Source organism: Chlorocebus sabaeus, chromosome 20, assembly GCF_047675955.1.
Source record: "Chlorocebus sabaeus isolate Y175 chromosome 20, mChlSab1.0.hap1, whole genome shotgun sequence".
NCBI classification, from domain to species: Eukaryota; Metazoa; Chordata; class Mammalia; order Primates; family Cercopithecidae; genus Chlorocebus; species Chlorocebus sabaeus.
In genome coordinates, this window is record NC_132923.1 from 15102446 (window position 1) to 15127776 (window position 25331).

General features: G+C 40.9%; 1 protein-coding gene across 2 annotated transcripts in view; it reads right to left on the reverse strand.

Annotated features, from left to right (window-relative positions):
* Positions 1 to 5382: 5382 nt before the first annotated feature.
* CHD1L (chromodomain helicase DNA binding protein 1 like) overlaps positions 5383 to 25331 on the reverse strand; it is a 54087-nt gene continuing 34138 nt past the window's right edge. Inside the window, exons 14-23 of one of the 2 annotated variants that reach the window (XM_008019336.3) lie at positions 24964 to 25117; positions 21013 to 21178; positions 16638 to 16786; positions 15640 to 15803; positions 14612 to 14817; positions 13376 to 13474; positions 9589 to 9659; positions 7407 to 7521; positions 6639 to 6747; positions 5383 to 5713 (exon numbers count right to left, since the gene is read on the reverse strand). In XM_008019336.3, the coding sequence (XP_008017527.2) occupies positions 5635 to 5713; positions 6639 to 6747; positions 7407 to 7521; positions 9589 to 9659; positions 13376 to 13474; positions 14612 to 14817; positions 15640 to 15803; positions 16638 to 16786; positions 21013 to 21178; positions 24964 to 25117 (1312 nt within the window). In that variant the 3' untranslated portion in view covers positions 5383 to 5634. Of the gene's footprint in view, positions 5714 to 6638; positions 6748 to 7406; positions 7522 to 9588; positions 9660 to 13375; positions 13499 to 14611; positions 14818 to 15639; positions 15804 to 16637; positions 16787 to 21012; positions 21179 to 24963; positions 25118 to 25331 lie in introns of both variants that reach the window. The other variant, XM_008019335.3, reaches the window with a different exon arrangement.

The following is a 25331-nucleotide window of genomic DNA, read 5'->3' on the forward strand; positions in this document are numbered from 1 at the left end:
ACAAAGACTATCTTTATTGTATTTTCTTTAATTTATGAATGTTTTACAGTCTTTAGTGTAGAAATCTTTCACCTCCTTGGTTAAATCTTTCTTCCTAAGTATTTTGGTTTTTGGTAGCTATTGCAAATGGATTGTTTTCTTAATTTTTTAGATAGTTTGCTGTTACTGCATAGAAATTCTATTGATTTTTGTATCCCTCACCTTTACTGAATTTATTAGTTCTAACAGTTTTTTTGATGGAGAGTTTAGGGTTTCTTATATAAGATCATGTCTCTGCAAACAGGGACAATTTAACTTCTTCCTTTCCAATTTCAATTACTTTTCTTTCTCTTGCTAGCACTTTTAGTACCATGTTGAATAGATGTGGCCAACGTGAGCATGCTTGTCTTGTTCCAGATCTTACCATAAAGGGTTTCAACTTTTCCCCATTCGGTATGATGTTAGCTATGGGTTTGTCATATATGGTCTTTATTGTTTTGAGGTACAATCCTTCTATACATAATTTGTTTAGAGTTTTTATCATAAAGGAATTTTGAATTTTGTCAAATGCCTTTTCTACATCTATTGAAATGATTATAAGGTTTTCGTCATTCTGTTAACACTGTGTATCATTTATTGATTTGTGTGAATGGAACCACCCTCAAATTCCTGGGATGAATTGCACTTGATCATGATGGATGACCTTTTTCATGGGTTGTTGAATTTGGTTTGCTGAATTTTGTTGTTGAAGATTTTTACATCTATGTTCATCAGGGATATTGGCCTGTAGTTCTCTCTTTTTTTGTTATATCCTTGTTTGGTTTTGGTTTGACTGTTGGTATTGGGATAATGCTGACCTTGTAGGATAAGTTTGGAAGTATTCCATTTTCTTAATTTTTTGGTACTAATTCTTTATAAATGTTTGTTAGAATTCAGGAGTGAAGCCATCTGTTCCTGGGCTTTTCTTTCCTGGGAGGCTTTTTATTACTGGTTTAATCTCCTTGTTCTTTATTGGTCTGTTCAGATTTTTTTTTTTTTTTTTTTTTTTAGACAGTGTCTTGCTCTGTTGCCCAGGCTGGAGTGTTCTGGTGTGATCATAGCTCACTGCAGCCTCAAACTCCTGGGCTCAAGTAGTCCTCCCTCAGCCTCCTGAGTAGCTGGCACCACAGGTGCAAACCACCACACCCAACTAATTTTTCATTTTATTTTTAGTAGAAACAGGGTCTTACTCTGTTGTCCAGGCCAGTCTCTCACTTCTAGGCTCAAGTGATCCACCCACCTCAAAAATGCTCAGATTACAGGTGTGAACCACTACACCTGACCTCTATTCAGATTTTTTGTCTTTATAATTCAGTTTTGGTAGATTGGATGTGTCCAAGAATTTGCCTATTTCTTCATTGGCATATAATTATTCATAATAGTTTCTTATCTTTTTTTTTTTTTTTTTTGAGATTGAGTTTTGCTCTGTTGCCCAGGTTGGAGTACACTGGTGCAATCTCGACTCACTGCAACCTCTGCCTCCCAGGTTCAAGCAATTCTTCTGCCTCAGCCTCCCAAGTAGCTGGGATTACAGGTGCTGACATCTATTTTTAGTAGAGATGGGGTTTCAGCATGTTGGCCAGGCTGTTCTTGAACTCCTGACCTCAAGTGGATCTGCCTGCCTCAGCCTCCCAAAGTGCTGGGACTATAGACATGAGCCACCACGCCCAGCCTGATCCCTTATATTTCTGTAGAATCAGTTGCAACATCTCCTTCATCTCTGATTTGGAGTCTTTTTTCTTAGTCCAGCTAAAGATTTATCTTTTCAAAAACCAACTCTTCATCTTGTTGATCTTTTGTAATTTTATTTTTATTTTTTGAGATGGAGTCTTGCTCTGTCACCCAGGCAATCTTGGCTCACTGCAAGCTCCACCTCCTGGGTTCAAGCCATTCTCCTGCCTCAGCCTCCCAAGTAGCTGGGACTACAGGCACCTGCCACCACGCCTAATTTTTTGTATTTTTAGTAGAGACAGGGTTTCACTGTGTTGGTCAGGATGGTCTCAATCTCCTGACCTCGTGATCCACCTGCCTTGGTCTCCCAAAGTGCTGGGATTACAGGTATGAGCCACCGCACCCAGCCCATCTTTTGTAATTTTTTAAGTCTCTATTCCATTTATTTCTGCTCTGATCTTTATTATTTCCTTTCTTCTACTAATTTTTTTTTTTAGTTTGTTTTTTTTTCTAGTTCCTTGAGTTATAATACATTGCTGGGGATCTTCCTTCTTTTGTGATTAGGCACTTACTGCTATAAACGTCCCACTAAGAACTGCTTTTGCTGTATTCCATGGGTTTTAGTGTGTGTTCATTTTCATTTGTCTCAAGAAATTCATTCCTCTTTATTTCATTCCAGCCTGGGAAACAGAGTGAGACTCTATCTCAAAAAAAAAGGTGGGGGAGGGGGCAGGCGTGGTGGTTCATGCCTGTAATCCCAGCAGTTTGGAAGGCCAAAGCGGGTGGATCACGAGGTCAAGATATCGAGACTATCCTGACCAACATGGTAAAACCCTGTCTATACTAAAAATAGAGAAATTAGCTGGGGATGATGGCATGTGCCTGTAGTCCCAGCTACTTGGAAGGCTGAGGCAGGACAATTGCTCGAACCTGGGAGGCGGAGGTTGCAGTGAGCCGAGATCGCACCACTGCACTCCAGCCTGGTGACAGAGTGAGACTCCATCTCAAAAAAATAAAGGGGGCAACTGCTAGTCTGACACCATGAAAATAACGTTTTTTTCCATATTCTCATTTTAAGATTTAAACTATAATTAAGATTAATTAGAGTTTATTATAGTCCCCAAATTGATAGCTAGTTATTTCCATAAAATTTCAACTCAACAAAGATTTGAGTGTCAGCTTACTGGTTTGAAATTTTTCTAAGTATAGCCTCATATTTTCTTGACTTTTAATACATTTTTCTTTACCTTGTAACAAGCCTACGACTTCTTTTATTTTTTTGCCCCCAAAAAACTATTTTCTATTAAGTTAATTAACCCTTTAAAAATATAGCTTAAATCAGTCCTTTTTTCTCAAAGACCTCGCTGTCCAGGCAAGGGTTAAGTAAATACACTGATGAGAACATAGGGAGCTATGTAAGTGCTATAAACCCAGCTATCATTGGTAGCCCTGCGAGATTACAATTTAGTGGGAATGTAGAAAATGCCTTTTTCTGGGTTATTAAAGACTAGATTTGATAGGGGATGATGGATGCTGGGAAAATAATTTAGAGGAGTAAGGCAGTCGAGGAAGAGGCACCAGCATAAGGAGACACACCAGCATGAGCCCAAGTGAGAAACTGCAGATGTCTTTTGGAAACAAGAAGGCAGACTGTGGTGAAAAGTAAGTAATGCTAGAGTGAGTTTACACAGTCAGCCCTCTGTATCCGTGGCATCTACATCTATGGATTAAACCAACTGTGGACGAAAAATATTTTTTAAAAATTACATATGTGTTGACCATGTACAGACTGTTTTCCTTGTCATTATTTCCTAAACAATATAGTATGACAACTATTTACATAGCATTTACATCTTATTAGGTATTATAATCTAGAGATGATTTAAAGTATACAGGGGGATGTGAGGTTATATGCAAATACTATGCCATTTTGTATATAGGATTTGAGCATCCCCAGATCTTGGTATCCATGGGAGGTCCTGGAACCAATCCGCCATGGATACTCAGGGACAACTGCTTCAGTTAGTCGATGGGAAAACAGAAAACACAGACGTAGAAATAGTTTAGGGCTCAAAAATGGCTGATCCAAGCTGTATTTTTAAAGGGTTAATTAATACAGTTTTTATGGGGCAAAAAATGAAGTTGTAGGCTTGTTATAAGACAAATGTATTAAAAGTCAAGAAAATACGAGCCTATACTTACAGAAGAATTTCAGCAGACTTAAGGTCCTCACTGTCTCAATAAGTGGGATTTTTATACTCATGGTTAGGATGCACAAAAGCTGATGTTTAGTCTACAAAAGCTCAACGGTGAATAAAATCTGGTATCATCCTCCTGGCTCCATCCTCAGAGGGGACAGTGAGATGGCATCAAGATATGGTGTGGAAGAAAGAAAACAAGCCCTTGGGGTAAATAGAATAGATAGCTGCTCTCATTCTATGTTCCCAGAGAATGATACCACTTTGATAGAAAGAATGGATTATAAAAAATAGGGCAGATTTCTGAATACGTAGTAGGACAGTGTTTTTGACTCTGAAGAGTTAAGAGAGGTGGGCAAGCAAATCAGGGCACTGCCACTGAGAAGTGACCCCATACTGAAGGGAGAATGTGCTACATGGGTTTTCTGATCTTCCTCCATATTGTTTATGCCCAGCTTACCAAAAGACCAAGGTTCATGGGTCAGGGACTACATCCAGAGAAAAATCCCACATGACTGGAGCATGGTAGACAGAATAGGGGGAGTTCTAATCTTGCTTCCAGTTGTAGGCAAGACTTAAGATACAAATCTTAAAGATTTGTATCTTTGTAAAGATACAAATCTTAAGATAAAATCTTAAAGTTGTTATAATAATCTACATGTTAAGGATGGTGGAAAGAGTAGTGGATAGGAGGCAGTTAAAATCGATGCAAGTTTTGGGAGAAAAAAATTTAAGGAATGCTGAATTTTTGATGAAACAGGTCTTCAGCATGATGCTATATACCTAAGGGTGAATATGTGAGAAGAGAGTCAGAATAGGAAAATGCAGGTACCACCTTCCTTAGAAGACCATGGTCCTGGCTCTGAGTCCAAAAGCCAGGGTTCCCCATATCAAAGCCCAGGACTGAGACTTCTCATGAGGTCTCCATAGCACTCTAGGTGTTGATGGCCTCAAGTCAGCAGAAATGTTGCTGGGTGAGGATACTCAGCCAAGACTGAGACACACCCAAGTGTGAAAAGCCACGACTTAGAGTCTTCCCTCCATGACTCCTTCTCTGTTGGTACTTGGTCTCCTACCCTCCCCAGTATCATCAGTCATGCTGTGATGGGATTGCACCCTTTTCACAATTCCCTTATTCCTTGAAGCTGAATTGGATTTGGTGGCTAGGAGAAAAAAGATCCTATGGTTTTTCTGAAGTCACATTTGACAAGCTCTAGATCAATGTATTTTTTCCAGATCTTGATGTTGTGCAGTGCAAAAAGGAGAAGGAAGTACACTATTTGTCTGGATAAAGAATCTCACTTCTCAGTCTCTCTTCCTGGGTCCTTTCTTTTTGAAGGCATGAACTGGCTGAAGGTGCTTCCGGCTCCCAGAGCCACTCTGTTCTGTGACCTTTCATATCTCCTTAATCCATACGGCCTTTCCCTCTATAAAGTAATCATTCTGGTAGAGGAGAAGAAAACTAAATACAGGGGGAAAGAAAGCAATAAAACCATTAGGAATGGATAATTTATTATTATGCAACTAGCAAGCTGGGGTCAAAGGGCTTTCCCAAAAAAGCTGTGTTTCCCTATATTACAGGTGCCAAAACAGAGCAAAACATCCAGGAGAACCACACTGAAACTCAGAAAAGAGACAATTTTTGAGGCCCACCAGATCCTGATTCCATTTTGAAATATTCTATTGCAGTAGCTCTGGGTAAATATTAGCTGGTTGCTAAAGACAGGATCTGAGGCTGGGCCAATTGTTAAGGCACCAGCTGTCTTGAGGAGGAAGATGAGGACTGTGAATAAAGGACACTAGACTTGCTTCTAGGAAAATAATATCTGATAAGGATGGTCAAGGAAGATACATGTCATCACTTTAAAACTAACTTTACCAAAACGACTAGTTCTCTAGTAATCACTGAAATAACTGTTCTAGAAGTAGTATACTTTAATTCTCTTTCACGATATCATAAATACTTTCAATATTGTTAGTACTTATTGCTGCTATTGTTTTCGGGGTACTAAAACTCTTTACATACTGCTCGAATTGTGCAAGCACATAAAAGCTGGCTTCTCTACTAAGTTTTTATAGTGATTTAAGTATCTTGAAGACCATTACTGAGTGAATTTCAGTCAAATATCTAAGTAAAAAGATGGAGTTGCTGTGTGATTATAGCATTTGGGGGTCAATTCTGCTTTCTCTAGTAATTTTGGGACTCAGTAAAATAGTTCAAAATATGCTAACTTATATAGCAAGGAGGTCACTAGAAGAAAACACTAGTCTAACTAAAGTAGATCATGACTTCATGGTTAAAATAAATGTCATACTGCCTTTTAATAATACATCAAAAAAGTTCAGGAATATTATTGTATTCACTTATTTGTTTGCTTAACTGTTCATTAAAATGAACGGTATGAAGTTCTTAGAATTACGCCTTGTTCCACAGACCTGAAGGATCTCTAGAGAAGTCATGTGACTCAATATGTTACCAAATTAACAATTGCTCAATTAATTCTCCCCTTCATGTATCTTTTAACTTATCTGCTAGCATCCAGCAATGCTTGGATGTGTTGATCTTGTTGGGTATACATATTTGATATACACAAGTTAGAAAGCGCTTCTTACTTTGTCTCACTGAAGAGGGGGAGAGTAAAGACTGTGGCAAGAAGAAACTTGGCCTTGAATTAAGCAGTGACACCAGAAAATGAACACATTTTCCCTCTTGGTTTGGGAGAACACACAATTAAGATCACAAAAGGATACATGTAAGTTGGGATGCCTCTTGCAGCCAGATGTTTCCGAATAAGTCGCTCAGTACCATACCAGTTAAAACCTTTCGTGGCATGTCCAATACGTGGAAGATGAACACTTGCTATTATGAAGAGAAGAACAGATGTCTTCACTCATCAAAAATTGATTGATGGGTATAAAATATACATGGGAGAAAATAATTATTGACTATCTCACTCAAAGCACGTAATTATAATGTCAAAAATATTCTGCGGGAAGAATTGTAATAAGAAAAATTAAATTATTCTGTTGAACACAAGGACCCACATGTTCTAGAAATACATACAATGGAAAAAGATTACGATTGGTGGAGGCAAAATTAAAATAAGCAAAGATTCTCTAACAAGCCAATCAATTCAATAAGCTCTGAGACACACTAGGTTTGGAAACAAAACTAAACTCAATTTTTGTTGAAGAACTGTCTGTTACTGGGAACTGTGATTAAATAAACAGCATTTACCAACTACATATGACCAAGTTGCTTCATGTCTAGTCCTCTGCCTCCTCATCTGTAAAATTATGATAAAAATACCCAGGGAATGGAGACGGCCTACAGAGATAACCAACATTAAAAGTGTTTTGGAAAGGACGGCTATATGACTACAAGATGGTGGGGTGATCACTTCTGTGGTTTGCCTTTACCATGCATATTAAGTGGGGTCTTGAAAAGTCCTATCAAAAGTCATATCACATGCCTAGACACAAATTCATCTACTCTTGAGCACAGGTGGAAGAGCTTACCTTTCTTCTTCTTTGCTGCTAAAAATATCTTCTTCAGGCCCTCTTCTAGTGCTGCCATCTTAATGCCAGACAGGACATTGGAGCGATCACGATGCTGAGCCACAATCAAGGCCAACTGGAAAGAACCTCCATCAGATGACCAACCCGACATGAGACAGCCACACCATCAACCAAGTGACCGCCCATGGAGGCGGCACAACCCTTAATGGATCACTGGGCCTTGGCTCCATCTCTTTCAGATGCTGTGTCTGAACAGCAATGTCCTAACTGTGTGTGTGACTTCACATGCCATCATAATTCTCACTTGGTGGTCACTTTATACAGGCTTTTCTTCTTCTTTTTAAAGTATGTTAAAACCAGAGAATGAGTCCAAAACATATACTTTCCAAAAGTTCTCAAGGGTTAAAAAAAAAAAAAAAAAAAAGGAATGTTTCTGAATTGTAGGCATGGAAAAGATCTTAGAGGCTCCTGTATCCCAGCCCTTTGATACCTGAGTCAGCTCCACAACCCCCAGGACAAGCAGTCATTCCATCTGTTTGAACAATTCCCATGAAGACAAAATGCTAAGTATCTCTCAACCATCCTAACCTAAGTGGGCAGAGCTGGAGAGTGTCAAGGGAGCTTCCGGGATAACATCAGCACAGTCATATCATAGACATGGCACTCTACTCACTGTAAACAGTTTTCCTGAATCACTGGATTCTGAGTTTCTCATGCACAGACACTTTACTTTTCTCCTTTTTTAGCATTTTAGAAGTTACTGAAGGAGTGACTCTACAGGAACCACTTTGCTATTAGTCACTGTGTAGTCTGGATGTGTGTCCCCCTCCAAATCTCATGTTGGGATGTAATTCCCAGTGTTGAAGGTGGGGCCAAGTGGGAGGTATTGGATCATAGGGTGGATCCCTCATGGATGGCTTAGTGCCATACCCTTGGTGATGAGTTCCTGCTCTGGTAGTTCACATGAGATCTAGTTATTTAAAGCAGTGTGGCACCTTCTCCCACTTTCTCTCTTGATCCTGCTCTTGCCATGTGTCATACACTAGCTCCCCCTTTGCCTTTAACCATGACTGTGAGCTTCCTGAAGCCTCCACCGGGAGCAGATGTCAGTACCACGCTTCCTGTACAGCATCAGAACCATGAGCAAATAAACCTCTTTTCTTTATAAATTACCCAGTCTCAGGGAATTCTTTTATCACAATGCAAAAACAGCCTAACACAGTCACACAGACAGCAACCTCAAGAGGATGAGTCTCTCTTTTGGCCTGGTTTTGAAATTTCTTCTTAATTCTGGCTTAAAATTTGAATGTGAATTCAGGCCTTGGAGAAAGCCGTTACGTAGGGTAAATCAAACTCACTACAGGCATCCCAAGATGCCTAAGATGCAAAAGGATTCTGAGGTGGGCACAGGATACATGTATTAGTTCCTGTCCCCTGCTTTATTATGGCTGACTAGAAAACACAATCTTTCACAGAAATTTTCACATAATAAGAAATGAAACCCTCAGAGTTCTGAGTCATGCCTTCTTACTCATGCAGTAAATGTTTATGGAGCATTTCTTACGAGCTAGTACTATGTAGGGTACTGAGGATAAAAACACAAATAGAAACCCTGTACTTAGTTGGGGTCTACTGTCTGGACAGTGCTCCGGGGACGGATGGATGGAAGCCTGGGGACACGGGAAGTGCAGTGAAGGCTATAGCCCAATCTGCTTGTTATGGGCTGAACTGTGTCCCCACCAAATTCATACATTGAAGCCCTAACCTGTGGTACCTCATGTTGACTGTATTTAGAGACAGGGTCTTTAAAGGGGCAGTGAAGTTAAAACAAGGGTTTAGGGTGGGGCCTGATCCATTGTGAGTGCTATCCTTATAAGAAAGGAAATCTGGACACACAGACACCAGGGCTGTGCATGCACAGCAAGACAACCGCCATCTGCAAGCCAAGGAGAGAATCCTTGGGAGAAACCAAACCTGCCGACACCTTAATCTTGGACTTTCAGCCTCCAGAATTGTGAGGAAATACATTTCTGCTGTTTAAGCTACCTAGTCTGTGGCTTTCTGTTATGGCAGCCCTAACAAACTAATACACTAGTAGAGAGGCCAATGGGGGCAGGGGACACTTCAAGAGAAGTTGATGTGAGTCCACTTTTAGTTCTGAAAAGAGATGGGTTTTACTTACCAAATCCTGCCCTTTGTTTCTTGATTCTTTATCATCAACAGGAAATAAAAGGACACCTCCCAAACTCAAGTCTGAGGTAAAACAGAAAGGAGTAAAGAACACCAAGTTCACTAAGGAATGAATCCTCCTTGTATCTCGCCTTCTTCAAATTCAGTTGAGTTTCAGGACCCACCTTCCTACATAGCCCTTTCTCACTTTCCTGGCCTCAGTCAACCTCTTAGCTGGGTACTCACCTGCTTCACTCCTGAATTTTTATGATCTCCTAATTTAATGCTCCTCAAACGTTAACAACAAAGTACCCTTATAGACATCAGAAAGTGAATACAAAACCCAGAGGTAGCTGGGGGGCTTTGGGGAGGGAGCATTATGAGCTTGAAACTCCTTTGGTAGTTTTGTGCTTGTCTTAAATCATTCAAATTATTACATTCTACTTTATCTGTATCTGTTTGTATATTTTCCTACTCTATCCAAATCAAATAAAACTGATAGTGAAGAAAAATGCACTAATTTAATTCTATGGCTTTACATAAGCTGATGTGAAAGCAGTTAGAATCAAAATAGAGATACTTGTGTTAAAAACTCTAACAAATATGGCTGGGCACAGTGACTCACGACTATAATCCCAGTGCTCTGGGAGGCTGAGGTGGGAGGACTGCTGGAAGCCAGGGGTTCCAGACTAACCTGGGCAACAAGGCAAGACCCAGTCTCTACAAAAAATAAGAAAAAATTAGTTAGGTTTGGTGTTGTGAACCTGTAGTCTTAGCTACTTAGGAGGCTGAGGCGGGAGGATCTCTTGAGCAAAGGAGTTCAAGGCCGCGGTGAGCTATGATCACGCCAATGCACTCCAGCCTGGGTGACAGGGTAAGACCCTATCTCAAAAAATAAAACAAAACTCTGACAAATACAGCCAGGGAAGGCCATGAAGGGAAGGTTGTAATGCACGAATGTCTGAATACAAGAACTGTCACAACAGATTTTACAAAAACCACAACCTTGCACAAGGGCCTTGGCAACCTTACATAAAAATATACTTCTGCAAAGACATCTGTTCATCAACTGCCTGCCCAACCACGGCCTGGTGCCACCCTTGTTACTAATCCTTGTAGCCAAGGATAACTGATTCAAAAAAAGTAGGTAATCTTCCTCATTTCTCCTTAAAAACCTCAGGCTGGGTGCAGTGGCTTATGTGCGTAATCCTAGCACTTGGGGAGGCTGAGGGAGGTGGATCACTTGAGCTCTGGAGTTCAAGGCCAGCCTGGGCAGCATGGCAAAACCCTGTCTCTACCAAAAATTCAAAAGAGTGACCAGGTGTGGTGGTGTGCACCTGTGGGACAAGCTACTTGGGAGGCTGAAGCAGGAGGATCGCCTGAGCCTGGGAGGTGGAAACTGCAGTGAGCCAAGATCATGCCACTGCACTCTAGACAGTGAGACTCCATCTCAAAAACAAAAACAGAACAAAACAACAAAAAACCTTTGTTCATTTTATTTTACAGACACTGTCTATTGGTTAGGCTGATACCAGTTTGAACGTTTTGTTCAGTCATTCTAAAATACTGGTTGTGCTACGCCATCCTTTTGATCAAATCCCCCAAAAACAACCAGCCATTACCCATTCCATTAGATAAGGTTCTGCTCAGAATGGCATCTCCCTGGACAAATCATATGAGGACTTCAGGCCCAAGCCTCCGGTGAAAACAAAACTCTCCTCTATTCTTCTGCCTCAACCCTCCACTCTGGCCTGTATGCCATCCTCCACACAAAGGAACGGGGTAACTGCCGGGGTCCTTCAATATCCACACACGAGGAATACTAGGTGTGGTAATGAGCAGTTGGGAACCCTCTTGCCATTTCACTCCACCTACTCAAATTCGACCCACCTTTCCAGGCCCAGGACCTCCATGAAGCCTTCCCTGGGAATTCTAGTCTACAGTTTCATCTACTTTGCTGCACCCTGCTTCAATCCTTCTTCAGAGAAAACCGCACACTCCCATCTCCATTTCCTTACTGAGCACTCAGGCCTTAAGTCCAAGCTTCCCACTCTCCTCAAAGTGCTCCAAGGTGAGCAACCTTGGGTCAAATCCATGGCCTTTTCCCAATTCATCCTCACTTCAGTGTCTGACACCATGAACTTCTTTGCCTTCTTGACATACTTGCCTCCCTTGTACCTCAAAATACTGCACAAGATTCCCTAATTTTCTGACAATTCCTTCTGTCAGATATTCCATCTTCTTGTCTCAAGTCCTAAGTGGAGGTGTTTTCCAGGTCTGTTCTATGCCTCTCATTTCTCCATCCTCTCTCCCACATGGTTTCAAACACAGACTCTAAACAGGGACTCCTCAATCTGCACCTCCAGGTCTGACCTTTCCTGGGTTTTGCTTTGCCAGCTGCCCAATCAGCATCTAGATCTGGATTGACTATTTCAACACACATTAAACTGTTCTTTCAGTAACTTGTTTTACTAGAAAAAGTAGTCATTCTAAGTTCTTATATCCCTTTCCACCATAGAGAACTGGGCAGAATTAGGAAAAAACAATCTCTAAGGAATCTGGAGGGCCCTTCTCTATCATATGAGGTCCTTCAATCTCCAGAAAATAACCACAACAATAATTTTATTCCTCTTGCCACTTTTTTATTTCTGGATGTAAAAGGAGGTGCCTTTTTCCCTTCTCCTTGCCAAGGGACAATATTGTTCAGGCTTCTAAGTTCCCCTGGCACCAAACAGCTTTATTTCTGTCTCCAGGGAGTGTTATACCCCAGGTTGTGCTGACCTCGTAAAACCTCTTCATTCCCCTCAGCACCAAACCAAAGCTCTTGTCAGTATTTTAATGGTATGTCTGATTTCTCTCCCACAGGTCTTTTCCTTGAGTCAGTCTTGCTCAGTCACCCAGGCTGGAGTGCAATGGCATATCTCAGCTCATTGCAACCTCCACCTCCCAGGTTCAAGTGATTCTTCTGCCTCAGCCTCCTCCTGAATAGCCAGGATTACAGGCATGTGCCACCACGCCTGGCTAATTCTGTATTTTTTTAGTAGAGACAGGGTTTTGCCACGTTGGAGAGGCTGGTTTTGAATTCCTTGCCTCGTCTCAGCCTTCCAAAGGGCTGAGATTACAGGTGTGAGCCACCACACCCAGCTTCCCATAGATCTTTGATGTTTCCATGACATATTCCTTCATCTTTATTCCAAAACTTTTTTTTTATGAGACAGGGTCTCACTCTCTCTCAGGCTGTAGTACAGTGGTGCAATCACAGCTCACTGCAACCTCAACCTCTTAGGCTCAAGTGATCCTCCCACCTCGGCCTCCTGAGTAGCTGCGACTACAGGTGTGCACCACCACATCCAGCCAATTTTTAAATTTTTGGTAGAGACAGGATCTCACTATGTTGCCCACACTGGTCTCAAACTCCTGGCCTCAAGCAATCCTCCTGCCTCAGCCTCCCAAAGTCTGCGATTACAGGCATGGGCCACTGTGTCCAGCCCATTCCAATACTTTAACATGTATGCAGGGATCAACATTTTTCAGAATACACACATTCATTATGCTCACTACAGTTCCATGAAGTAGGTAGAACAAATATTATTCACAAATCACAGATGAGGAAACAGGTACAGAAAAGGTAAGGGAATATCTTGAATTCACAGAACAAGTAGCTAATTTATGACAGAATTCAGTTCCCAATCAGTTATTCTGATTCCTTATCCAGTGCTATGTAACCCTCACGATACAGTCTTAGGTGTCCTTTCCTCTCTTATTCCACCCATAACCTTTCCCTCTGCTTTGCTTCTTACCTTTCATTTTCCCCGCCAGCTCATATATTTTTCTTGGCTCAGCAGATCGTTTTTCCAGAGCTGTAAATAAACCACCTCTGCCCCAGTGGCCAGAGTCATCTGATTGAAGAAAAAGATTTGCATCTATAGGAGGTAAAGTCCAGTCCCCAATTTAGAAAAACAAAGGCACACAAAAGGGACTTGTGGAAGAATGATTTTTCAAAGGGAAGAAACAAAATATCTTATCTCCTAGGAATATCACAGGTTGGACTTTCCAAATATGTTTATGTTTTCTGGAAGATATAGCTGGGGCCATCATAATAGGAAAGCATCTCAAAAATTAGTGTTCTCAATGAGCAAAATCTCTGTGGTGCATCTGTGATTCCTGGGAGATGACTGCGGAAGGACAGAGAGTAGACGGAACATTACAGAGAGAGGAGAAGCAATGGTTATACAACAGCACACAGGCAAGGTTATAGAACAGCACACAGGAAAGGTTAAATGACTTATTCAAGCTGGTACTAACAAAGCTGCTTAGTATCTTAGCATTTGTAGGCATTCATTCACACTACAAACGTTGGGTAGCATGTATTACGTGTAAGGCATTGTTCTAGGCACCAGAGTCACAGCAGCAAACAAGAAAAAACCCCTGCTTCCATGAAGTGTATTTTTAATGCAATGCAACAGCCAAATAAACAAATATGTAGGTAATATGTCAGGTGGGACAGGTGTGATAAAGGAAAATATGGGAGAAGGGACAGAGAATAACAGAGGGAGGATGTGGCCTGTTTTATATGAGGTAATCACAGAAGACCTCTCTGAGAAACAGACATCTGAACAACATTTGATGTGGTTATTTGGGAAGAAATGGTTTTAGGTAGATGAAGTAAAAAGTACAAAGGTCAAGCAAGGGAACGAGCTTGAAGTTTTGCTTTTTCTCAAAGGATTTGTCTGTCTTGTCAATGCTGCTTCACTTCACCCTCTTAAAAACCTTGTGCAGAGGATAAGGCAGATATTGTCCCATTCTGTGGATAAGGAAGTGGAAGTTGAGAGACAGGGTAACTAAACCAGGTAAACGAGAGAGCCAAGAGTGAAATGATTCTGGAATGTGTCCTGACTTTAAAATTCACACTTTTTTGACCGCGCAATACTACACTGGGACCACCACCCCTGGGTCAGGGCTCTGCCCCATCCTCCCCAGCTCTTGGCACCATAAGGATTGAGGCCCCCATCCTCAGCCCATACCACTTCTCGTACCTACGCAGTGCACGATGAGAGCATCCTCGGCCCCAGCCTGAGGGTGGGTGACATCACCACTAACGTACTTGAGGGAAGTAGCATCTGGGTCTTGGTAATCCAGCTCAGCAGAGCTCTCATCTTCCCCATTCTCAAGGTCCTCTGGCTCGCTCTCCTCAGAGGGCAGGCAGAAGGACTGATAATGGTTGGATTCCCACCAGGCCATCCTTTATTTAGCAGGCCAGAAAGAAAAGGAAATTAACCCAGACAATCACAATTTTCCTTGGAGCACATTTTATACTGCTGTTCACAAACAATATCTGCCAAGTAGAAATGCAATTAGAAACTCACTCTGATTGAAGTTTTCTACTTATTTGTAAATAAACAAGTCTTACTGATTAGGCTAACTGCTTCCTGACTACAGTTCAATAATGAGCACTCACTGAATGTTCCTGTTTTTAAGAACATGACTAAAAGAGATTGTTCAAGTAAACTACTCGTTGTCAGACAGCTACAATAAAATCTTAAAATTTTCTGGTTTTGGCCAGGCAGAGTAGCTCATGCCTGTAATCCCAGCACTTTGGAGGCCAAGGCAGAAAGATAGCTTGGGCCCAGGATCTTGAGACCAGCCTGGGCAACACAGTGAAACTCTGTCTCTACAAATAATAAAAAAAAAAATTAGCCAGGCATGGTGGCACACACCTGTGTTCCCAGCTACTAGGGAGGTTATAGTGGGGAGATCACTGAGCATGGGAGATTGAGGCTGCAGTGAGCTGTGACCGTACCACTGTACTCCAGCCTGGGTGACAGAGCAAGAACCCATCTCAAAAAAAAAAAATTTCTGGTTTCAATGGAATGCATCTTCCCTGCCTTATGCACTGAGACTTTTCACTTACATAGAGGAAATGTTTTTAAAAAGTATTCTGTTACCAATAGGAACCAGCTTAAAAGAAATTTTCTGTATTTTTAAAGTGATGTTCAGCTATGGTCTCACTATACAATAGTGACTCCTTCAACTGTGGTCCCCAGCTTGGTTAACGCAGACATACTTTTTCTTATGTTCAGCCTCTTCCTTTTGCCTCTTCTTCTCCTCTATCAGTCTCCTTCTCTTGGCAGCGGCTTCTTGTCTTTTCTTCTGTCTGTCCTCCAGTTCTTCTGGACTCAGAACCTGCTTCCTTTTGGTGGATCCCTCCACAAGGCCTGGGATGAGAACCTAGAGGAGGAACAAGATCCATCACCAGGGTCAAGAAGATTCCTCCCCAAGTTTCACTATCTCTAATGCACACGGTACATTAGCAACATGCTTAACATTCCACAGAACACTGCATCTCCACCCACCCTGCAAGGTGGGAACTGGAGCCAAAGCGCTTGGAGGCACTGTTCATACTACACACTTCTCAGGCACAGTGGTCAGGATACCATGCTGTAAACTCAGCCACAGCATTGGCATGGTTGAAACAGTCATTTTGATTCATTTCATTAGGAATAAGGTACTTCAGAAAAGTAACTTTTTTCCTTGACTAAAAGCATACCCTGCAGGATGCCACTTCACCCATTTTTAATGGAAATCTTTCTGCAATGTATTATATAGCTTTTTTAAGACTATATTTCAACATCATGATTATCTTAGTGATAGCTAGCATTTAATGAACACATATGAACTGCCAAACACTGTGAACACTACATGTATCATTTATGATTGCCATCCTCTTATTGCCATAGGGTCATCATTACCAACAGCAGGATATGGTATTTTGGTATAATATAGGGATGCCTTTAGGGGTGACTTAGATGGACAACGCTGCTTTCCCCTGCATTAACTCGTACAATATATTCTCTCCTTCGTAATGTTTTTTATGCTGACTTTCTTACATAGTTTTTATACTGGGGTATAGTTATTATATTAACATTTCAACAAACACATACTTATTTCTTGACAAATCATCCTAAGAGAACAAAATGACGCCAGCATCATTTTTTGGTTTGTTTTGTTTTTTTAGAATGAGAGTTTGGAAGAACAACTTTTAAATAAATTAACAGTTCTTACACTGCCTTTATTTCGGAGTGATCGGCCCTCTTGACTAGTTTTCTCCAAAAGGGTTTTCTGAAGGTTTACCAGTTGTTCAAATGATTTTCTGTCTTCCTTACTGGGCTCTTTAGAATAATCTTTACCTTCAAATAAGTACATATGATTTTCTAACAACATAAAACACAGAGAGAGAAATGTTAGATACCAAGGAAAAATAGATTAATGCTATTCAAAACAATAACTAGAGTGGACAAGAGAACAGCCTACATTCTAAATGGGCTAAGTCTGGATGAAGGTTATTTCATTTCCCATCCCACTGACACTGAAGATTGTGGGTTCTACATGGGGATCCCATGTGTTTACTTTTCCAAGGGGAAAGCATGGCTTAAAGCCCTTTTGTTCATCCCTAGATGGTTTGTGAATCTCTGCTGGATTCCTCCATTCATTGTTCATTCATTCATTCCCAACTATTCCTCAGCACAAATCTCACTGACATTAAGATCATCTAATAAAATCTATACTTTTTTATCCCAAACACACTTTTAATATTCAACTTGGCAAATCTATGAGAGAATGAAGAATCACAAGAATAATCCCTTGGATTTACAATATTCTTTACAGATCTTGGCAAGCATCTTCATCATGATCCTCACCACAATCCTGGTATAACTAATCCTACTTTTGAAAGGGAAAACTTTCTGCTCAGGCAGAAATTAAGGGACTCTGTAATTCTCACTAGAAGAGGCGGGATCTTCTGATTCTAAGGCCAGTGTGCTCTTTTCAGTATTTAACTGGGTCTCTAGAAGGGTGGAGAGATAGGCTAGCAAATAATAATTGTGGTAATAACAGTAACAGTGAAGACAGTAGTATCATCTTGAATAGTACTTCATGCTGTCAGATTACTTTCACAACTATTATCCTGTCTGATTGTTCCAACTGTGTAAAAGAGTAAAGCAGGCATTAATAGGACCATTTTACAGATGAGAACACAAAGGCTCAATGAGGTGGAGTGATCTGCCAACATCATGAATCAAGTGATTAAGAAAAGTTAGGACCAGCCGAGACTAGCAACCACAGATAGGTAAGATAATGATTCAATAGGGAAGCATCTTTAGTAGCACATGTTACCAAATAATGTATTTTCACAACATTTGTGAAATCTGCTATAAGTATGTTTTCCCTAGAGAGTATGAAAGCAAAACATTTTCATTCTCAAGAGATCAATTGCTTCACACTTGTACCCAGATCTAACCAGCTGTAATTCTAATTGGCATTTGCTAATTAAATCAGCAGGGGGCTTTCAATGAGGCACTCTATCAACAAGCAGAAAAAAATAGAGCTGAGAAGTGTCAAATATGATCAACATATGTAGCTTCATACTGCATGTAAGTCTCAACTTCCAAACATGCTTTTTAAAAAAAAAAACCCTGGCATTCAAGATAAAGCAACCCTGTTTTTTATTTAATTCTGACTGGGGCCACATTAATTACCAGTCTTTCCTATCCACTTACATTCTTAGTAATCATGCTCCCTATCTTCACTCTGCCATCACAAGCCTAGACGCGCATCTCTGTCCTACCAGGATAATCATTTACCACAGGGCAGACCCATACCCATTCATCAAAGAGAAAAATCCAAAGTTTAATACAACTGGGGATTTTTCCTGGCAGTTGGACTGTCTAAAAAAAGTAAAATTATTTTAGGCAGTTGGATTGACTGAGAAATATAATTATCTTTCTGGAAAAGAGTGTGACTTTATTTTGTTCTAGTAAACGTTAGGAAAATAAGCTGAAATTATCTGGATCAGTACAGAACTGAGTGTAAGTGTTGCTATTTAATATAATCAATTATAACTTAAAAATATGATCACATGCATCTATTTCTTCTCTCACTTGAAACCACCAAGTGACAGTTAAAGGAATTTTAAAAAAGATATATGAGGCAATGGTGGATGAAAAAGTTCAATAACCTTTTGGAAAATGCAGAGTAGCTGGAGGGATAATGACAGATTAAGAAGAGTCATGGAAACAAAACACAGGTGCCTAGCCAAGGGCTCATTAGAAGTCTAGAGACCCTCTCAATCTCCAAAGAGCTTAGGACTTATAAGTACAGAGTACTGCAAAGGGGGGAACTGAGAGAAGATGTGCACCCCAAGGAGCAGGAGTGCTATGAGCCCTTGACTCACCCTGCCTTTTCAGTTTGAGCAACCAGATGAACTCCATTCTCACCTCTGCCAGGGAAAATACTAGAGGATTAGTCTCAGGAGAAAATGGGCTGCCCAGTGAAAAGATGTCAAATATGGATCAGGGAAGGTGCCCTCCACGTAAAAACTGACTCGCCAACCAGGAATAAGGCCCCAAGGCCCATGCCCCTGCCCATGCCAGAGCTGCCATCAGCTTTGTGGCACTTCATCAGCACATGTGATCAGACAGCCAGGGAATACCAGACAGTTGGGGAAACTATCAATGAGAACAAGAGACCCCCAAACAAGTTTTCTTTTTTAGAAAAAGAGGTACCATGGTGACTAAAACTAATGATGACATATTGTATTCCTGAGAAATACTAGGAAGGTGGATGTTAAGTGTTCTCACCACAAATATATAACCATATGAAGTGATGTATGTTCATTAACTAGATTTAACGATTCCACAATGTACGTGTGCTTCAAGAAATCATGTTGTACATGATAAACACAATTTTATCTGCAAATTTCAATGAATAGATAAATAAACAAATATATATATGTGGTTTTTTTACAAAAAAAGAAGGAGAAGTAAAAGTCAATGCAGTGGGAAGAGAAATACTTTTTAAAAAGATATAATAAATATCCTCCCTGGAATACATATTAAAAAGCCATAATAAATGTCCCCAGAGAAGACAGTATGTCCTTGAAATGAGAACAGAGTACAATTAAAACAATAAGCAGAGAACAAGAAAGAGTTCTTGAAGAATACGAACAAGATATTTTTATAAAGAATTTTAAAGTAAAACATAAAAAAAGTCAAAAAGCAGTTTCCTGTAAAACAATGCCAGCTGCCCAAATTCCAACTTTTCCACCTATCCTACAAAAACTATACAGATCAACAAGGAGAACAAAGCCGCCCCAATCCATGCCTACTACACTAGGAGTCAGAAAATACTACACACTTCAACTTACGGAAGTAAGAGAAATGAACCCCCAAAACCAGCTGAGCCAGCACCAAAGCCCACACTAAAGTAGACAGTCAGGCAGAGACTATGCCGAGGAGAGGGCAGGGGGGTTCCGGAAAGGTCAGAGATAAAATTTACCCGCAAAAGAGGGTCACAATCCAAGTGGCAAGATAATGAGGATAGGTCTGAGACCTGGTGGATCAGAGAAGTGGCTACTAAGGAACTGAATGGAAGGGAAGGTATAAAAACACATGCAGCCAGGAATTTGGGAAGGCATTGCTTCTGGCAGGAAGAGAGAGACAACTTAGAAGTGGGGAGACATCCTTTGACAAGTTTGTGGCAAAAAGAAAGAGAAAGCAAGTGATGGAAATTCACAGTCCTATAGAAACAAAAGAGAACTGCAAAACCAGAAATCATGCCACTACCACTACCCAACATGAAAAGGAGCTACCATCTAGTAAAGAAACAGCACTACTCTCTATTATTGAAAGAAAGCACTGGTGAATTAAGAAGCCTAGTAAGACTCCCAAACCTCTCACCCCAGTCCATATTGAATCTCTGCTGCAGCTGGTCCAGAAAAATAAGTCATTTCAAAATAACTACAAGATGCCAGGGAATGCCTTTACAAAGTTACCATGGGAAAAATTACTTCAAGTCAGAAATTTAAATACTCAGAATAGCAAAGAAGAAAATGACAAATGCTGACCAAATTCAGAAAAGAAAATTTAAGAGAAAGGGAACCATCTCCTACATCTCATGGCGTATTGTGGAAATTAAATGGAGAAAGCACATGACAAAGTCCACACTATTGATGAACACAAAGTAAATGCTCAATGTTAGCTGCAATGTAACAAACAAGTAATTCTCCTGTTTAGAAGAGGAATAATTATGTGCAGAGCATCATCCCAAGGATGGTAGAGGCTCCACTAATAAACAAAGGAGAAGATGCTTGCAACCAAGGGAGGAAAGCGACACATTCAAAGTCTTAAGATTGATACTATCACAAACATTAATACTATGATTTTGGTTCACAGTTCAGCTACAAGGGAAGAGCCACACATATTTCCAGTTAGTCTGGGTACAGTTCTTGTATCAAGCAAGTCTTAAACAGTGTGCCCAAGATGACAATAGGGTAGAGTAGAAAAAAGATGTCCCAGAGAGCAGCATCCAAAACTTTCCATGGGGACGTGAGCTCTAGCTTGGGGTGGTTGTGCCATTTGCTCTGCTCTAATCTCCGACTTACTTCCTTCCTCTTGCTCTCTTATCCCTCCTTGTGCTGCAGGCAAGGCATCAGAGACCCACTGGCCATCTTTTGTTTCTCCCAGGATGGACTCCAGGTCTATTTCATCCATGGTACTCCCCTCAGAGGCAAGCAGTTTATCCAAACCGAATTTGAGTATCTCACTCAACTTGAATAGAGGAAACAAAAAAGCCCAGTAAGTTCTCATGAAAAGAAACATTAGGATATCAGTGATTGGCTAAGTGGATTAGCGACACCAGGCACAGTCCTTCTCTAATGAACAGGCAGCCTTTCTGCTGTCCCCATCATAGATGGTAACAGCCAGGGACATTCCATAGTTGGAGGATGGGTAAGCAGAGAGGTGATAAATGATTATCGGAGGTAATGACTTTCACAGTTCTGCATAAAAACAAAAAAATATATATAAGCCTCCAATTTTTTTGAAGAATAACAGTAATTTCCGGCATTTTCTACAGCACCTCTCACTGACTCTTTTTCATAAGCATTCCCAGCAGCCACCTGAGGTCAGAGACCCTGTTAGCTACTTTCCGACCTCTCCACTGCCAGACTCCTTAGAAAGGGAAGGTTACACTGGGAACTTTACCTCTACCATGAACTGACTCCTTTTCTTTGGCAATTTGTTTTCCTAACGCAGTGGTCTATGGAAAACACCTTGGCAAAGACCAGTAACAACTTCTGACCACCAGACCCGAAGGCCTTTTCTCTGTTTGAATTTTTCTGGATGTTCCTCTGGCATTGCACTATCCTGCTTCTCTTCTCTCGTCCCTCTCTGGAGTACTGTCAGTCTACTGCCTATGGCTGTAGGAACCACACAGAAAGCATAGATCATTTTTCCTGGCTTTCACTTGCTACTTCCAACTTTGCACCTCCCTAAGTACTAATGCTGAGATCCTGACCCAAGGTGGATTCCAACCTTGGGCCCTTGTTCTCATCTTGCCCTTTTAGACTGGGTTAATTATCTCCAGATCGTCTATTTTGTGAGTAACTTGGAAATCTTAAGGTATTCTGTAATAGCTTGAAAAAACAATAGACAGCTCACTTAAGTATGAATGTACCTAGATATATTTATATTTACCCTCCATATATATAACCAGGATGACTGGCTTTGGCAGCTGGTACCAAGAATAGTAGGAAGTCAACTATTCATGATAAGAATTAGTCCATACTGGGACTCTCCCTTCAACCCCCTTGTATTTATGCTCACCTCCTGGCTCTCCCTTGTTATTGCTCACTTGCAGTGTGTCTTAGTCATTAAGGAAATTACATGTGTTTTTATGAGAAGCTGTATATTAACAGTAATTAAGGGCATGTGCTCGGAGGTTAGAGAGTGCTTGGATAGGAATCCTAAATCTGAATAACCTTGGGCAAATTACTTAAGATGGGGATAAAGATAGTGTCTATCTCATCCTGCTATTATTCTTATTTACTGAAACAACTGGAAAAGAGCACTTCAGACAACTCAGCACACAGCATCCAATAAGTGTTCACTATACCTGCATCTGCCTGCCTGTTTCTACTGTGTCCTCCCTGCAGGATAAAAAGCCTGCTTCCTTCTTTCAGGACTTCAGAACTCCATACCTACTGCTTAGATTTACCAAGTCAGAACCACATCTTTTACTTTTGGTTTTCTGGTATTTAAAAAAAAAAAAAAAAAAAAAATTCTACCAGGCGCAGTGGTTCATGCCTGTAATCCCAGCACTTTGGGAGGCCAAGGCGGACGGATCACGAGGTCAGGAGATTAAGACCATTCTGGCCAACATGGTGAAACCCCGTCTCTACTAAAAATGCAAAAATTAGCTAGGTGTGGTGGTGCACGCCTGTAGTCCCAGCTACTCAGGAGGCTGAGGCAGAATTGCTTGAACCTGGGAGGCGGAGGTTGCAGTGAGCTGAGATCGCGCCACTGTACTCCAGCCTGGAGACAGCAAGACTCCATTGCAAAAAAAAAAAAAAATCCCCTGCTTTCCTTCTAGACAAGGGCATCGGGTTATTACCTTTGCTTTTGGCAACCACAACTAACTCATAGCATCTGCTTGGGGAAGAGATAAATCAGACATTAGAGTCAGAAAGTAACTTTCCGATAACCATGAGCTGGGCAGTAAGTCCAATAGAGTCCCTCTCAGCCAACAGTCCATGTTCCCACTAGTATGTGGCCCCATGGGGTGGAAGTATGTCTACACCTTTCACAGTGATGTGTCCAGCAGCCCACATCACAAGATACCCCGCACTGGACCCCTGGAGCTCCCTCCATTGGGAGAGTGCAAACAACCTAAGACATCCTTCCACCTCTAACAAGAGAATGTGGGCCTTCTGCGGCTCTGTCATTTATCCCTTCAACATGCCCAGCAATGCCCTTCTCTTAAGGTTCTATGAAGAACTGTTCTGTAGAAAACTGCATTTAAGGGTATCTACAGCGTACCTCTACCTCTCTCTCAAGCTTTCATCTCACATTTGCAATTGTCTCCTAGACAATGTGAAAACAAAACGTACAGCCTGCCCTATCACCATTATGGTTAATTAAGCATGCATGTGACATAGAGTCAGCAACAAAAGGAAAGTCAGAAAAAGAAAAAAGCCACACTTACCCCCTAAGATAAACAAAGAACAAACAAATAAATAAAACCCAGGGTTACTCTTTCTAGTTCTAGTCCCAAAATTAAGAAAACCTTGAGCCTTTCCTGTAATTACTGACTCCCTAACAAAAACAACAGGATCCCTGACTTTTGCAACACTGATATGTAGAGATATGCATTGGCCTTTGCAGATATGGTAACCATGTGAGAAAACTGCTGTTTTTAAACCCATGCTCAGACTAATTACAAACTTAGTAACTGCTTCTAATATTGTGTAATTTTTTCTCTCTTAAACACTTCTATTTTTTGATAGACTAGTCCTTTCCAAGCCTACTCTATCTTGCAAACTTTTGCAAATAAAATTCTTTCCTTTTGTCTGAGTCTGCCTCTAACAATAGTTTATGTTTATACTGTATTGTTACTGCACACCCTGACTAAAGCCTAAATTATCTTTATCTTCCTAAAACTCTGCCCTACCTCCTATTTTTCTTTCTACTCTCCTCATCATAGGGGCTTAAAACCTCACAGACATCTTTGAGTTTTCTATCTCCCTACTGTTGAGACCCACCTCTAAACAGCAGCCAGCTCCTGTCCTTCCTTCTTTTGCAATGTTTCTCACACCAGACTCTCCCACTGATGCTGCCCTTGACAGACATTTATTACTCCCTTCATACCTGCATCTTTCTAGTATCCTGGGAGTTGGTTTTTTTTGCATCCAGCCCCTCATCCTTAGGGCAAAAACAAAGGATCCAGGAAATGGAAATCTCATGAGTTCTAATTTTAACCCAAGGGTTGCTACAGAATAACTCTAAGTCCTCTTCCAAAAGAGAGCTCTAAAATTTTCCAATCCAGTGTCTGTCTCCCATCCAGTATTCCCTTCTTTAAGCAAATTACCTCTAGTTCTTTCACCCATTTTTTTCTATGGCACAATTTTGAATTCCTGATCTCATTCGCCCTCTTGTGAGTATGAAGTAATGTAAGTCACTGATCAAAGGGTCTGGGATTAAGAAGGAAGTACAGCATTAATTGTTATTGACTATGCTGAGTTCTTTAACTAATTCTCTTAATAGCCCTCTGATGTAACCCGTGGTGTCTTTGTTTTTAGAAATGCAAAAAGAGTAGATCTAAGAGGTTAAGAAAGCTGCTCAAACCCGAACAGCCAAGAAGTGATGAGGCTTGGATCTGAATTATTGGTTCCTACAGACCCTGCACACAGCCAGCACTGTGGCAGGTGTGAGGGAGGCCAAGAACAAATGTGTAGCTGGGGAGAGTGGCTGGTGAGTGCTGGTTCTTTTCATTCACATGCTTCTCTACAAAGGGTACTGGCATATTCCAAAGTGAAGAACAACATATCATATCATACCTGGAGGTCAGCATCGGCAGAGGGTTTCTGAGCTCCCAGAGTAAAATGGCCTCCTTCTATGATCATGTTGGTGAGCTGCAGTTTGGAGGCTGCTTTCCTGTACACTATTTCTTCCACAGTGTCTCGGCCAATTAGTCGAATAACTTTAACAGACCTGGACATAAGTCAAACGAGGGTAGTGTGCTATAAAGGTCTGCAAAGCTGGGCAAAAGTATGGAAGGTAAATACATCTAAAAGCAAACAAAACCAAATACCATATTCAGGGTACAATGAAAGGGAGATTGGTTCAGGTGGACCTGAGCACTTGTTAGAGGAACTTGCCTGAAATTCTCTCTGAACCATTTCAAGAGAGTCAAGGAAAGAATGAT